Source organism: Parasteatoda tepidariorum, chromosome 1 (genome assembly GCF_043381705.1).
Source record: "Parasteatoda tepidariorum isolate YZ-2023 chromosome 1, CAS_Ptep_4.0, whole genome shotgun sequence".
NCBI lineage: Eukaryota > Metazoa > Arthropoda > Arachnida > Araneae > Theridiidae > Parasteatoda > Parasteatoda tepidariorum.
In genome coordinates this window covers 47,674,120-47,691,392 of record NC_092204.1, presented here as the reverse complement: position 1 = coordinate 47,691,392, position 17,273 = coordinate 47,674,120, and the positions used below count along the sequence as shown (strand labels likewise).

The window sequence follows — 17,273 nt, the reverse complement described above, 5'->3', positions numbered from 1 at the left end:
TATATATATCACCAGTTATTGTTTGGTGACAGTACTGATAACTAAAAATGTTTCCGGCCTTAAATGCTGATAAGCACCAATTCATACCCTTATTTATTTAAAGTATATTAAATATTTCTTACTTTTTCTTTAGTTAAAAGACCCATCATAGTAGGTGGAATTATACCCGTTATAGCACCAAATGTGTTCATTATTACAGAAATTTTATCTGGAATATAAGAAGAATAGTTAAAAAACATATTTATTCTGTATAAACAAAAACGCCTTTCGAATATCAATAGCATCATATACCAGACCTCTCAAACACGATCAAACATTTGAAAAAAAACTACAAGAAAATGAAGGGAGATACAAATGTATGTTTCGTTAAGAAACAGACTGTCTTTTTCATCAAATTTTAAAATTACTTACAGAGTTTATCAACAGATGGAGTTGCAAACTAAAAAACTCGTTTCTTTCAGCTGTATGTCAGACCATTCCAACATAAATATTTCTGACTGGTATCTATTACTTTTATCATACTATTGCCGAAAAATGTGGTAATTCCGAAAACATAATTTTGCAATTTTCTAACATTAGCAGTGCCATCTTTTAACGAAATTTTTCAACTAATTTTAAACTTTATGAGATAAAAATCTTGTTTCCAAAGTAGAACGCAGTAAAATATGCGTTTCTATCTTCTCAATTTCTTTTCCAATTGCTTTTTCAAGTCGCCAGCCATTTTCACGGGCACTCAGTAGAATTACAACATTAAACTAAGGAAATAATTAAACTAATAGACTTGTAATGTTAGGTTTTCAGAAAAATGCCACGTACTCTAGATTTTTCACTAAACTTTACAACAGAAAAAACCGCAGAAAACCAACTTGTTTATTCAGTTTAGATGCTGTAATCCATATTATCTTCAGCGAAGGTTTTCAGTTTTCGCATGAAAAAAATGTTCACAGATAAAATCAACGAAAAACAAAAAGATTCCAGCAACTTTGTTACTTAGCTACATTCTCTCAGATAAATTTTAACTCCCTCGTGATTTTGTTTTTTGAAGGAAGATTTTGTGTAGGATATTCAGCGAATGATCAAATGTAATTCAAAATTCTTTATTTCTCTTTCAATTCAAATTCTTTAATTCCCTGTTATAGGGTAAACCAACCAGTGAAGGAACATTTCATATATATTTATCAAAAATAAGAATTTGAAAGTTTTTCTTTAGATTGATTGGTAACAATAGCTTACTGCCAAACAATAGGAAATCATCTAGCAATGTTTTGGATTACCTGGTCAAATAGACTTTACCGGAAAAATTTTTGAATTTGTTATTATCTCTGCAACACCTTGTTTCTTTGAAAAAATTATAAGATGAGTGTTTGTATTTATATGTTTGAAGTGGAATTAAATGCATGTAATAGTTTTAATTTTCTCACCGTGAAAAAGAGAATTTAAAATATAGTTATTGAAGTTACGTTTTATTTTTTTAAGCATCATAACATAATAAGGTACTGAGATAAGGGGGTGTTTATTCACTGGATCACCAAACGATGAAAAACCAGTGAAGGAGCATGTGGTTTTAATTTTCATTTTCAATTATGGCTATAACTATAATAAAAAATATGATTTTATGTAATTTTGATTATATAGCTGCTATCAGAATTATTAATTGCAATTATGACTTTAATTTTCTTGTACCTTTAGTGATGTTCCGCATCAAAAGTATGTTAAAAATGCGAAAAACAACTTCTGACCAGTGGGGGAGCAGGCATGTTCCTTTACTGGGCATAGATTTCCCAGTGAATGAACAGTATGTTTTAATATGTTGACACTTTAATTTTCAATTCATCATTACAAAAAAAAGTTTACATTTTCCAAGTATTTATATGTTATAATTTCAAGAATAGGCTTGTTTTCAAATATTTGTATGGCTTATAAACTCATAAAAAGCATTAAAAAATAACCAAAATTAAGTGTTCCTTTACTGGGTGTTCATTCACTGGTAAGAGCTGTTCCTTCATTTGGTCTTCTTACTACTTGTTATTTGAACCTCCAAAATTTTACAACAATATTATGTAAGTTCTCTACAATTTTTTTACATGATTTGCAATTAGTAACAAATATGTTGACACTGTCATTTAAATAAAATTACGAATTTTGAAATTAATGTGATTTTTTGAAAGGCAAGCGAAGCTTAAGTGTTTCTTCACTGGTTAGTTTACCCTAGTTCTCTCTTTCTCAGGAGATAACATATGGTCGCACTCTGCTATTTTATAACCGATGTAATATTTTATCGTAACAACTGCAACGTGTAATTTTAAAATGTCTGCAGAGAACCTGGTCCAAAGATTATATGGTGAACACTCAGTGTTGAAATTATAATTTTATTAACATTTAGAATCCCACTGACGATTCTAATTTTTCAAAAATTTCTATCACCATTTTTACTTTTTGCATTGAGGAAGAAGAGGAAAAAGGTAACCAAATTTTTTTTAAAGTTTCGAGTGCAAAAAGCTTTTAAATAGGAAAATCTCCAATCGCTGCGTAAAATTTCCAATTACTGGTTTTTAAATTCGTAATATATTAAGGAAATCAAAAATAGCGTGATTTTTCTGGATAAAATACCAAGCAGGAAGTCGTTTTCTTACCACTCTTTCTTCTTTGACACTACAACCTAAAGCTGGCGTTGCAGTCTTATTCAGTGGTCACTATTATTGTATATCCAACGTCATAAACTTCCATTTTTCGACACCCAGCGCCCAGAGGTCTTTTTTAGCACTGTAAACCCATCTAACGAAGAGCTTGACACTAACCTCTTTTCTTGACATCTGAGGACTTGCTAAGAATATCAGAATTTTTTCTGGGTTGAGGCGCTAACAATTTTTACATAATGACATTTTCTAATCAAAGTAAAATATCGTATCCTCCAATGTTTATTCCTGTTTATTGTTATAAATTTTACTAATTGTGCTAGCACGGAATTAACCGATGTGTTTATGAAAGCAAATGAGTGATATTCATTGCGAGACATTAAGTGTTCTAAGATTTAAAGAAATTGTATTTCATTTTATAACTGGCATTGATCTGCCGATTCAATTCTGACTTTGAGGCAATTGATGATAAACTCCATAAGCCTTCTAATTTTGAAGTCAGCCTCGAAAGCAAGGGAACTATTGGATCAATCGTAGAGACAAACTAGCCTTCGTGAAAGACTTTATGATGGAGCTAACAAACATTTGCTTTACATGGTGATTTGGACAAACCTCCCATGGTTAGTCCGACGCCAAAGGGTTCTAACCAGGGGCGGATCTACTTAAGGGCTTTTTGGGCTGCAGCCCAGGGCCCCGTGGTTACAAAGGGCCCCAGTCCCCACTGAAAACAATAGGTGATATTTTGAATTCAAAAGAATATCTAATGTTAAAAAAAAACTATTATAAGTTGGCAATCCTGAGATCAATCACCCCATGCATGTGCGCGTCTATCGAACGGAACGGGGAATTCTCCGTTGCTTGTTTTTCATCAGTGTATTTTTTCGCGTCTAGTACGAGGGACTTCCCGCCACGCCGCTTAACGCCCGACTTAATTTTGTTTTTTTTCCGCACTTCTGTTCTCGTCGTCAAAGTGACAAACTTGTTTAGTTTACTAATAAATGATAACTTAAAAGTTGTAAAGACCGGACCTTTCTCTCATTTTACTTATAATTGAAAGTACATAATCAGTATAAAAAAAGATTTCCTGCTCTTAGTTGGTAAAAAGAATTATAAATCATGTATTTTTTTCTTTTTAATGTATTTTTTCAATACTAAATGAACTTTTTAATTGATTTTTAATGATAATTTGTGAATTGCTGAACTCATTACAAAATATTAAAATGTGAAGCGAGGAACAATATTACATGGATTATTTCGTTCCCTGTTTATTACCAGAAAATTATCAAGCTGATTGTTTATTTTCAGAAAAAATATCAAAGTCTTATTTTACAATAAGTTGGAAGAAAATATAAAAGTGGAGCTGAGAAACGGAAATTACAGCTAGATCGAGAAAAAGAAAGAAAGAAATGTGCAAAAATTGAAACTTTTTTCAAATTAGAACATAAAAACGAGAATGAAATAGCTACAAGTTTATTAACAAGTGAAAAGGAAGAGGTCTTATCCGCAGTCTATTTGAAGAACAGAACATCCTCTCACATGAAATGACTGATTTTCAAAGTAAAGATCCGAAAAATATATATTCAGCTTCAATAAAAAAACACAAAGAACAAAACAGAATATTTTCAAATGACATAACCAAGAGAAAAATACTCCAAAATTTTCAGATAAGTCTACAGATAAATTCTCAGTATACGGAGCAGAAAAATTTAAAAGAGACACGCTAAACGTTGCGTTGGATAGCTGATTATGGATTTAAATAAAAGGAGCCAAGTCTATGAGATGTACAGCTAGAAATTCAAATTTTCAATGGATTTGCAAGACAAAAATATGGAAAGCATAGATCTGGAAAGTGTACGTAATATTGTTGATTATTTTCCAGATGACGTAGACGAGCATTTAGTGAATGAGTGCATTCAGTTAAAATCTTAGTTACTTCAGTCTAAGCCAGAGTCTTACACCTCTTGCAGTGAAATTTTTATGCTAATTTATGAAAAGAAACTTGTTGATGTTTTCCCAAATTGCTATACTATCTTAAAGATTTTTTTAACTTTCCCAATCACCAGCTGTGAAGCTGAGTGCTCTTTCTCCAGGATTTCATACATAGAAAACAAATATAGGTCAACAATGTCGATCCATCGACTAAATCATTTATCAGTTCTTTCCATAAATTGTGATTTAACAAAGGACTTACAATGTGATGAGCAAATAAAGGAATTTGCAGCACAAAAATGCAGAAAGGTTTCTTTAGAATTTATATAACATTACTACACATAACCTGTCAATTTCTTTTGAAATAATGTTGTACAGTTGCTGCTTGTATACACAAATAAAAATAAATAAATAAAAAATAAATATAACCTTTCTGTCTTTGTTTGAATAGTTATTGATATACTATTGAGTATTCTAAAACAAATTATGGAAATGGTGAAGAGGAAGGGGTTTAAAGAAATGCATTAAANATTTTGTCTTATTTCTGTGATGATAGCCGGTCTACCTGTACAGAACGTAATTGGAAATTTTGTGACGAGAGCAATTTGACATAAGAAGCACATCTTTCCAGCACAAGCAATTAAAACTGTATGCATATTCTCTAAATAATTTATTTTTGTTATGCTTAAGAGAGCTAGTAAGTATTCTTGCATATCTATTCATTACTGTTTTACATTTACATTGAACCAAAAATATTTTGATTTTGCGCAAAACGTTTTACATTACAAAAAAAAACTATAGATTTTGATATAACAATAGGTTCTGAGTGTTCTTATTGAAAACATCACAAAGGAATTGAAGGTTTAAAAAATTTTCTAATTTTAAAAACTCATCAGTATTTGATATTTCGAAGTAAATTATTCATATACTAACCTGCATATCGAGGAGACAATGCCATAGGTACATGAGAAGCAGAACCAATGATTATTCCGTAGAAAGCCATAGCCATAACGAGGCAAGAAATAGCAATAACTCGATCACAACCAGAGAAAGGGAGACCCAAAAAGAACGCAGCAAAACCAATTAGACCTAAGAAGAGAAATAATATAGGGTAAAGAAAACCAGGTTTATAAGGGTAACCGACACTGTTCGTAAGCGTAAAAAAACACAATTGCACTCTCGGAAATATCGTTTCATCATTGAGCATCAATATAGTAAAAGTTTTAAGTAAATTTAATGAGATGTTTATCTTTAAATTGCACCATAGTATCGTGTAATGAAGTTCAAGAAGTGAATGGATGTAAAATTTAACACTCTGTACATAATTAAACCGATTTCGATATTTTGATCGATTTCTTTAAAATAGTGCATTTTGTCACTTCTAGAGATATGGTATAATACACAAAATGAGAAAGACACAAAAAGAGATCATACTTCTGTTCTATTTCATAAGACCATATTCAACTGATAGTGGCCACACCCCGTACTTTGAGTGTCAAAAATCCAAATCCATAGTTAAACAAAAGGCTGGTTTGCTTATAGAGAGTATGCTTTTGAGCCGGGCAAGAAATTATCACATTTTAGGTAAACTCTTTGAGAACTTCTTGAGTATTTCAGGTAAGCTCGTCCAACTTAGTACATGATTCATGGTATATTTTTTATTCGCTCATTGTTTATTAAAGCATTAAAGTTAAATTAAGAGTACATGTCAAGAGAAAGTGGTTTCTGTCACCAAAAAAAAAAGAAAAAAATATTTGAAATATGTCTCTTAAATTGCAAGTGTTGTTATTCTTGTTCGTGCCCACTGCGACGCAAGCGCCATCTCTTAGAGTTTTAAATATTTCAATTAGTGTTTATTGAGTTCCGCAATTAAGCGGATGTGTCTATACAACAGTGAAAATATTTGTGTACTAAAAGTGTTAAATAAATAATTAGTGCTTACAGTCCATTTGCAGAGTTATTGAAATACAATTCTCTTATTCTCTTTTAAATTCCAACGAATCTCGATTAAAAAAATTGGAAAAAAGCAACACACTTGAAATTCTTATCAATAAATGCCAATTAAAAAAAAGGAGTAAATCTTAATTTTTCATACTTCGCGTTATTCTTCCTCTTACACCAAATCTTGTCAGATAAATATTAAATATGCACTATTAGAATTTCCATTCCAAAATTATGGTAAAATAACCGGCAGCATTCTGTCCCTCCAATTAACCGTAAAGTTGACGGTAAGAACATTTTTAAACTTTACGGTTTTGAAGCCATTTACGACTAGAATGGTTAAAAAACCATGAATACAAAACTATACGTTTTTCTAATCATTTGCAACTAGCAAGGTTTCAAAACCATAAAAAATAAATTTAACTGGAGTTTAAGACTAAGATTTTCGTTAGGTAATTGGTAGTAGAGTTAAGGCAGGGTTTATCAAATAGAAAAATTATGGCATCATCGCTTGGACATGAACCCTCGTTCTGCCGATCATGAGATCCCTCTATTATAAATTAGCCTTCTCGGCTATAATATGTACCCAGCAGCAAAGAACTAAGTGACTTCATTAGGAGAGAATAGTTGGTGCAATAAAATTCTGGTTGTTTAACCGTATTAGGTACAAACAGTTAATCAACTGTTTTTCTCACAGTTAAAATACCATCTTCTTTCTTTAAGGTTTTTTTAAATGTTTTTTTTTTAGAAATATTTAAAAAATAACAATTAAGTTCATTGTTATTTACCCATTTTTTCCGAGAAATTTCTAATAGTGTATAACTCTTAAGCATACAAGAAGCGTTAGGTAAAATTGAAATGTACGATGCGTATTTGGTAACATTAAACGGTTTTAAAACCAAAAAAAAAATGTTTATTCTTACCAACGACAATCGACCACTTATGAACAATTGCAGATCTTATTCTTGCCACTCTTTTTAGTCTGTCATTAAGCACACAGGAATAAATAAAGAATATCAATTCAAATACGTAAGGCAAAGAAGACCAGGCTCCAACCTAAAAATAACGAAAGTAAAAATATAATTATTATAATTTTTTTTTAAAAATATTGTTAAATATTTATAGTACAAACTATTACAATTGTTTAAATATAAATGTCGCAGATTTGGATAAAGTATAATTGATTACAAACAGTAATTGTAAATAATCGTGATAAATAGCAATCATAAAGTAAATTAATATAGTAGTCATAATTGCAATTATTAATAATTTTGATAACAACTATAATCATAATTACATAAAATCATAATTCTTATTATAGTTATAGCCATAATTGCAAACAATTAAAACTCAAGAACACGACATAAATTACTAGTCATTTCAAAAAATTTGAAATTTTTATTAAACTTTAAGCAATAAGAACAACTTATTTTAATTTTAGTTACATTTTATTGAAATTCTATTTGACTATCCTTCAGTATTTTATAAAATACTGTGCTCGGTTGAAATAACTGCTTCCTGACAGAAATCTTGTAGGAGCAAAGTTTTTTTTTTTTTTAATTTTTTTTGCTTCGCATTATTTTTGCTGAAAACACCATAAAATACCTAAATACTACAGAGGGACCTAAAAAGTTAAGCAACCTTTAGGAATAGCAAACTTTATTAACAACCTTCAGAAATCGTATTTATAAAGAAAAATAACTTTAAAAATACTAAAATTTATTTTAATTAGTTTTTTTTTAATATTTTCCCTTCTCAAACAAATTACTCTGTTTTTTTTTGTCAATTTTTAAGTGTTTTAAACTTTCCTTTTACTTATACAAGGGAGCCATATTTTGAGCCCTGCTCTCAACAATTCTCCTGGTAGACAATCTGCGATATGGGGACGACTTCAAAGTCCATTGCATCTTCCTCGCAGGCGCGTTCAGTTAGAATTGTTAAAATCTACAATTTTCTCTTGCACAGAGAGAACTTACTCTGAGTCGCCTTGCTTTCAGGTGAGTGAAAAAATAATTAAAATTATTACGTAAATTATTATATTAGTCCTATAATGAGCACATTCTTTATGCTCATGCATGTTTCTAGTATCAAACTATAATTTTAAACGTCCACTACCCTTTCACTCATTACATTTACACTTTTACATCTATAATGCCATTCGATGTTCTGCTATAATCTTGAATAAATTAGTTTTTCAACCTAATTGTTTTTTAACATTTGGGATCCTAATCTCCATTTTGTACAATATTCTTATTTGCAAAATATGACTTGCCACTGAAAAAGGAAGAGATTCACATGTTGTGTTACAGTTTGCGTACTTGCAGATCTGGTTACAAAAACCTTTTTATTATTTTACGACCAAAAGCGTCATACAAAATTAAACTTACCATTTCAATGTCAAATTTCAGGACTGTACTCAAAAATGTTGGGACGAGTGTCGTGTAAATGCTAAGAACCCAATACGAAGAAAATCCAAGAATAAAGTAAGCCCACACATGTATCGATTTCAGAATGTACTTCCAAGGTACGACTGTTTTCTGAAAATATAAAATTACAGCAAAATAGGTAGACATTATTTTGATAGCATAGCAATGAATCAAAAAAGCTTTTTATTGATTCCTTTCACAGTTTGCAAAGTTTTCAAAGTTTTCGGATTTAGCCCCAGAACCTGTATCACATACACTTTATCCGAAAATAATTTTAATTACAGCATTGAAAGTCACTCTTTTTAAGGTAGTTTTTATATCATTTCGAGAATTTCGAATTATTACTTTGGCATAATAAAAGAATTCGATAAATCCAATATTATTTTAAGAATAAATATTTCAATATATTTTAATAAATTATACTTACTGGTTGAGGTAAAATCACTCTACTTTTTAAAATTCGAATCATTTCGTTATAAGTGATGTATGGATGAGTCAATGGTGACTCAAAAATGAAGGCAACCCATAATATACAATAAATAAATCCCATTCCACCTATAAAAATAATAATAACCATTAGATTTTGGATAAATGGAATGGGTTTTGAAAAACATCGAAAGATTTTAACGGAAATATTTACAAAAAGTGACATAACCACTTGAAATTTTTTTAACTATCCATGCTTTGATAGAAAAATAATTAATTATTTAAATCACTTTATGCAAATATTCCCGCATATACGCTAAATTTCCATTTAAAATTAATTAATGAATTTCATCCTATTTTATATTCTCCATTTTTTCTCAGATTCTTTATAGCCCCCATATAAATAGAGAGATCAAAAAATCAAAAGTCTGATACTTATTTAAATATTATTTTCTTGATCATTGGTTCCCAAATGGGGTTCCGCGGAATTCTAAGGTACCGTGGAAGAGTTAAAGAGGTTCCGATAAAACATTTTTGAAACCTGTAATTATGTCTGTATCTAATCAGTAATTTAGTATTTGCTTAATACATCGGCTGTCTTTACGAAGCAAATTGTCAATAAAAAGAAATGGCTCTATTTTTTTTTTAAAAAAGCGACAAAAAAAAACATTTTATTTAGTGAATTATGAGAAAAACATGCATTTATAAAAATATGCAATAGTATTTCGTATCGTGCTTTTCAAATCAAAATATAATATTTAAATTCGTTAAAGAAACATGTTTTCAAAATTATCCCTTTTAACGCAATAATTTTAAGCACTTCCTTGGGGCATTTTTTTAAGTTTTCATTTCAATGAAATCTAAAATCCATAATTCAGTTTAAAGTAATTGACCATAATTCGACAGCAAAGTTAATTTTACAGAATAAATGGTTTTTATGCCATGCTTTAAGGTATTATGATAAAATTACCATATCTTACCTCATTTGCCAAGTTTTGTCACATATTTGTTACATTTACCAAAAAATTACCTTCGGTAAAAATTACCGAACATTTTGCTGTTCCTATACAGACAAATATACGGTAAATTTTACCATATTCTGGTACTCTTGACCATACATTCTCAGTGCAAGACTGTGAATTCAACTGTCAGACATAAAACCTATTTGAAGATTGTTAGTGATAAAACTATGAAAACATTTCATTCATCTTTTTAAATATTTTCAAAATAAATCAGTCTTTTATTAGTTAATAGGATCATAGTTGTGTTCATATATTCTGTAAAATCAGGGTTCCGCTGTAAGAAAGTTGGTCATTTAGGGTTGCGTAAACGGAATTCATTAATAATTTTATTCACTATGCTCAATACACTTAGTAAAAATTGTGTTTTATCCTTGATCTCTTAAATATTAAACTTATATTTAACCGATATGCAATTATGCATATTACAAAATGATTAATCAATAAAACAAGGCTTTTCGTACTTAATACTGTACGATCTTGATTCCTCTTTAACTTTAGGGTTGTGTTCAAAAATATAAAGACCGGGTACAAAAGCAAAAGGTTTTTATAAAAGTCAACTAGAGTTGCGAATAAATATATATTTGCATCTAAAAATTCAAGAGCCGTGCACAAATATACAAAAGTTAGATATGAAAATCAAAGTGTTTGATTCAAGACTGTAGAAGTGATGAACACTAAGCAAATCATAAATGGTACACTGCACTACAAAAAATTCCAGATCAAATTGCAGTTTAAATTCCTTCTACTTTGAGTACATCATCCGTAAAACTAATTTTTAATCGTTAAAATATAGTATCCCGATTTATACAGTAATATTTCTTTAATCGGAGTGATTCCGTGATTTTACAGTAATTAATGCTGTAAAAAATACGGTTTATCAGATTTTTTGTTCTATAACATGTTCCAATGATAGTGAATTATGGTAAAAAGTAAAGGCAGCCTGAGTGCCGGTACTTTTTACCATAATTTGATCTTTAATTTTTATAGTGCGAATATCATGGGGGTAGGACAATTTAGATCTCGAAAAAAAAATTTTACTCATTGTAAACTTGTTTTATAAAATTCTCTTATTCAATGAGAGACAAAGCTCTTTTAGCATAGAGCAAGTGAATTCGGTATAAATTATGTTTTCAAAGTGTGAATTTTTAAAAAAAAAAAACCTGTTTCACTTACCAAAGATATAGAATATATGCGACCATCCCAGATTTTCGTTTTTACAGATTTTTCCAGAAATTAAAGTTCCTAAAAATCTCCCAAATGGCACTCCACTACCTATAATGCACATTGAATAAAACCTCTCACTTAATGGTATCCATTTTCCAATCAATGTGTTAAAAGCTGGAATGACGATTCCCTAAAAAAGGAATACACTATTTAAAAGTTTGAAATATGTTCTGCAAAAATAACATCTAGACTGTTGTGTTCAAAATTCACATAAGAATGATATATGATTTCGTTTATTTAATGACAGTGTTACTACTTGCCGAAATAAGCACATATGTTACAAATTAAATCATTTAATTTGAAAATCTCTGCAGTTCCTTTTTAGCATATTTTTGCTTATTGTAAGTATAACGGTAAACTAAACCACACTTTTCTGTCAGAAACCTTATCCAATCAAATCATCTATAGTATGCCTATGTAAAGAACTCCCCATTTGTCTGGAGAATCGGCGGTGATTATGATTATAAGGTTAAACTATTTCAAATATAAAGTTTTGTCAATATATAAAAAAAGTCTAGATTCGGGACGACGAGAAAAAATCAGAGGAGAGAGGAGCTCTCCTCTGTGAAATGTGCTATTTATCGTTATCATCGAAGTAGATAGACTTAGAGTTTGTGGGGAAGGAAATTTTTTCTGTAGACAATATATAATTCTTTCTTTCTATTTACATTTGTCTGGCATATTTTACTGGTTTAATAGTGAAGTTTTGAACCGCTTCATAATTGCACAGATAGCTCATAAATCTAACTTTTGCATGCAATTCTTCAATTTAAAAACGTTACATTAAAGGGCCATCAAAATGCTGACCACGAGCATTTGGCATGTTTGCTTACAAACACAAATTAACTCTAAAGTTTTCAAGAGCATGCTATACAGAGGATGATTTATAATGACTAAAACAATTTTCTATCAGCTGCATTTGAAATTTAAAATTTAATGAAAAGAAAAAAATTAGCTACGATAAACCAAGAACAAACTGTGCAGTTTTAAGTGCAGCAGAACGTTTTCAAATATTCACGTTTCAGAACAAACTATGACAGAATTACTCAAATGAATTGTAATCTCAAAGAAATTTGCGTGAAATTTAGCCTCCTATTAGATATTTAATTCACTAAGAAAATCAAGATAATAAAAATAATTCTTACTTTAAGGGACTTTTTATAATATGTCAGCACAATCTATGATGCCTGTTTTAAAAATTAATACAAAATCAAAGTAGCTCCATCATATAAATTCTTCCTGAATCTGGTTTCTTTAATCTAATGATGAAGTTACTCCGTGAATTTTGGTAATTAGGATTACGTTTATAGGCTTTGAATTTATGCGGAAAAAAACCATGATGGATTTTGAAAAGTGGTCAGATAAAAATGAACTCGGATCAAGTCATCTCTCAATTTTTCATATTCAGTTCTAAACATCGTGACATAAATATCAGATTAATTATTAACAAAAACCAAAAGCTTTACATATTTGAGTATGGTCTTTGATTCAAAACTAAACTGGAATGGTCAAATAATGAAATCTGTTGCTTGTGGTGAAAATAGAACTAAGATTCTCAAACGCTTGACTCACCAGCCTGGAATTACACTCAGGATGACTCTTTACACCACCAATAAGACCAAAGGTTGAATATGATGTGGTATTGAGACCCTTATAACTAATTCAGAGAAAAATTGAAACAAATTATAAATTTCCAAACTCCTATCCTAAGACCTATAAAGAGATCTACGTCAATTGCCGCTATGGAGCTCCAATATTGTTTCCAGTCACTGTGGAACCATAGACGAACAGTGCTTTCAAATTTTGCCGAAATATACACAAAGAACTTATTCTTGTATAAAATAAGTTCTTTGCGTGAATTACACAATACCCTCGATTTCACATCTTCAAATCATTATCCCAAAAATCCTTGGTATCAAATGAGAATTATAAATTTTAGGGGGGGGGGCATTGGGACTTTATCTCTGATGATAAAGAGAAATTTCACTCGAATTGAAATGTATTAGCGAATTGTATTATCGAATGAATTGTATTAGCTATTATTTATGAATGATCCCAAGATGAAGTTCTGGTAGTAGTTCCAAACTAACGGTTTGGTAGGAATTTCTCTCGAATTGAAATGTATTGTATTGAAATGTATTCATGAACGATACCTAGATGAATTTCTGGTACTAGTTCCAAACTAACGGTTAGGTTGAAGAGGCTTCGTCTAGAACTATTTCTATTAGCTGAACTCCCAAGCAAGTTAGTAATTTAGATGGTGAAGTAAATGTCATTTAATTAGCTTCAAGCCAAAATATAACAGTATGAAATGTGAAATGGTGTATTTTTTACTGATTCCTAGGTAATAATTATCATTTCATCAAATGTGATAAGAATGGAAAAAAAATTTTAATTTGTTGACCATCAAAAACTACACTATTTTTGAAGTTTAGTGGTATTGGTTTCCTAAGCAGATCACATTAAAACAATATATTTATATCTTCTTTTTCTATTTTTCTTAAACGAATTTTTGGAAGTTTTTGGTGTTTTTTAAGACACTCGGTTAAATGAGCAGAGCAAAGGTTTTTAAGTCTAACGGAGGAAGTTTTATCCTTTAAAAACAAAATAAGGAAATTTAAAATGTCCTTTTTTCGATATATTCCTTATGCATTTTTAATATATTTGTGATATGTCTTAATAATATGAATATTCCTTTCAAAATAAATATTAGTCTCAATTTTTACCGAAATTATTTATTTATATTTATTTTTTTATCTATTTATTTTTTTACGTTTTAAAGCGTCCAACCGATTTTTTGCGTGCCTTATTATAGCTCCAGCAATTCAACGTCTACCTACTACAACAATCACTAGGATATTTATTTTTAGGAAAACAGAACACTGCTAAATACTACAATCCTTGTATTTTGAAATTCTAAATGAAAAGGCAAAAATAAAGCAGTCTTTTTAAAAATAAAAATTTATGTGAATCTAATTTGAAAAAAATTTTAGCTAATAATTTGATTTGAACACTTGATTTTAGATTCTCGAAAAACAACATTAGTAACACCGTATTATGTTCAAAAAATTTTTCAATAATTACATTTTTCCAAGATAAATTACGATTAACTTCACGTGCACCAATTATCTAATATTAAATTTTATTTTTTTGTTGCTTGTAATTAAAATGATAATAGGTAGGCTGTAATGCAAATCAGAAAAGAAAGAAATAAAATCTTTACTTTTAAAAAGTAAATGATTAACGTACTAGTCCAGCTCCTTTGAAAATTTGCACGACACTTAAACCGATTCCACTTGAATGAGCAGCCGCAGGCACGAGAACTGTACACAATGAAGAAATGAACACCCCGCTCAGAAGAAGATATTTAGCACTTAATCTTTCACACAATATCACACCTAGATATTGAGTTGCCAACAATCCATAAAAGTAACCGGCCAAAATAACTCCTTGCATAAGAGTAGATATCGTAAAAGGGCCATCCTAAAAAAAAAGGTTATATTATTGTTTAAATGTTTAAAAAAATGACACATAGAATATTGAATTTCTACAAATTGACTAAATCTTCAGGTGAACGTGGTATCTCAGGAGTAAGAACGTTCACCTTCCAATGAGGTGAACCGGGTTCGAATCCCAGCGATAGCTGAGCGATACGTGAAATATCCTCAGTGGTAGATGGATCATGGGTTAGGATCCCTTTGCTGTCAGAATAACCGTGTGAGGTTCTCGTGGTCTAAATCCCCATGTAACGCTAATGCGGGTTAGTTTCCTCAAAAAGTCTTCCACGAAGGCTAATTTCTTTCAATACTTGATCCAGACATTACCTTGTTTTCCGGATTTGGTTTAAAATTACAAGACTGAGAAGTTGAACATTAGAAGTAGTTAACCGAAAATTGGGTCGAATGTTCAACGACAATTACATAATGAAATAAATGTTCACGAATTTTAAAATTAAATGCTGATAAAATATGCATCTTCTCCAGAAATTGAAAAAAGAAGTCCTAAAGGTATCGCTTTCCTACAAAATATTTTTGCATCCTTAATTTAGCGGCACCTGTAATATTTATGTTTTTTATTATTCTCTGCCATTATTACGTTTTTGATATTAGCTATTTTTTAATACTTCCAAAGCGATTTCAAAGCTAAAAGAGTTGCTTCTGAATTAAAACGTAATTCTATGTTACCTTAACACGCAACATTTTATGATAAATTTATTTAAATTGTTGTCTAAATTTATTAATCTTTTTAGAACTATTATTTTTGTGGTGCAAATTAGATTAATATACTATTACAAATAACAGTCAGAAGATTCATTATATGATTAACGTAACTGGTAGGTAATCGAAATGATACTTGTACTAAAATATAAAATCCATAAAAAAGTAGTTTTTTTTTCATTTATATTCAAATATTTCTTAATAATTAATTTTGAAAATTATCGAAATTTTAGTGATAAATAACTGCTTCTCTTAGATCTGAACAAGTGCGAATTTGATAAATTATTGTTTGGAAGATTTTATCTTTAACGCAGAAAGTGACATCATGGATTCATGCTGTACTTAGTAACCCTAAATTATTAAAATGCTAACCATTGTATTTTTCACTTATTTTGGCTTAAATTCATAAAAAAAATTACATAAAACACCTTTAATAAAAAATTTTGCTTCAAATGATTGAATTGCATCGTAGGGACTACAAGGATTTTATTTGCTAACTTATGTGCTTGTTTATTAATATAAAAAGTTTCCAAGCATATGTTTCTTCTTAAAAATAGTCTTGATTATTATGATTTAACTTATCGCTTATGGGCTGCATTAGCGGCACAACTCAAAAAATCATGTTTTGAGATAAGTGGGCTTAAAGTTTTCCTTGCTAAAGAAAATGCATAAGAAATGCTTTCGTTTGCTTAAACGAAGATTACCTTCAATTTGAATTGTGATTTGTGCTGGTATTGCTGCTGAAAGAATGTGTATTTTCATATTTACACCTGTTCTCAGTCCAAAACATGTTTTTTGAGTTGTACCACTATTGCAGCACATGAACGATATGTTAACATACTTTTTTGTGTTTTAACATTATTAATGAATAAAAATTAAACAATAATTTAATTTAAGTAAATAAATGCGCAAATACAAGCAGAGATTACCTCATCGTCTGATCTTACATTAACTGAAGAATTGGTCACTGAGGAATCGTAAGAGCACGACTGACCTTCAGAGATATCAGTTAAATTTTTCCAATTAACCATACACACGATACCAACGCTTATGTCCACTCTCATCATATTCAGAACTGTGAAACTAAGGAATCCCATAAAGGTCAAAACATATCTAATCGGCACATGTCCTAAAAATAATAAATCATAAAATTCGAAATAAATTCAAAATAAACAATGCTAATAATATTGTTCATTTTGAATTTATTTTAAGCGAAATCATGAATCATGAGATTTTAAATAAACAATACTTGTACAAACATAAACAAGATTATCTAGCTTTGGCGAAAAACCACACCTAAAAAAATCTTTCATTATCAGCAAGCTAAAGACCAAGCTTGGTACACGGAGAAGAAGAAAATTACCATCATGTATGGTAATGACATTTTTGATTAAAAAATATTTTAGAAATAGACGTAGTTATTGGTTAACTGGGTATATATATATATATATA

General features: G+C 29.9%; 1 protein-coding gene across 5 annotated transcripts in view; it reads right to left on the bottom strand.

Annotated features, from left to right (window-relative positions):
* Positions 1 to 17,273, bottom strand: part of LOC107454917 (sialin-like) — a 62,586-nt gene that overhangs the window by 3,591 nt on the left and 41,722 nt on the right. For all 5 annotated transcript variants that reach the window (XM_016072259.3, XM_071179805.1, XM_016072256.3 and 2 more), the window contains exons 4-11: positions 16,751 to 16,950; positions 14,854 to 15,087; positions 11,554 to 11,734; positions 9,360 to 9,487; positions 8,894 to 9,043; positions 7,430 to 7,562; positions 5,499 to 5,654; positions 123 to 208 (exon numbers count right to left, since the gene is read on the bottom strand). In XM_016072259.3, the coding sequence (XP_015927745.1) occupies positions 123 to 208; positions 5,499 to 5,654; positions 7,430 to 7,562; positions 8,894 to 9,043; positions 9,360 to 9,487; positions 11,554 to 11,734; positions 14,854 to 15,087; positions 16,751 to 16,918 (1,236 nt within the window). In that variant the 5' untranslated portion in view covers positions 16,919 to 16,950. The remainder of the gene's footprint in view (positions 1 to 122; positions 209 to 5,498; positions 5,655 to 7,429; positions 7,563 to 8,893; positions 9,044 to 9,359; positions 9,488 to 11,553; positions 11,735 to 14,853; positions 15,088 to 16,750; positions 16,951 to 17,273) is intronic.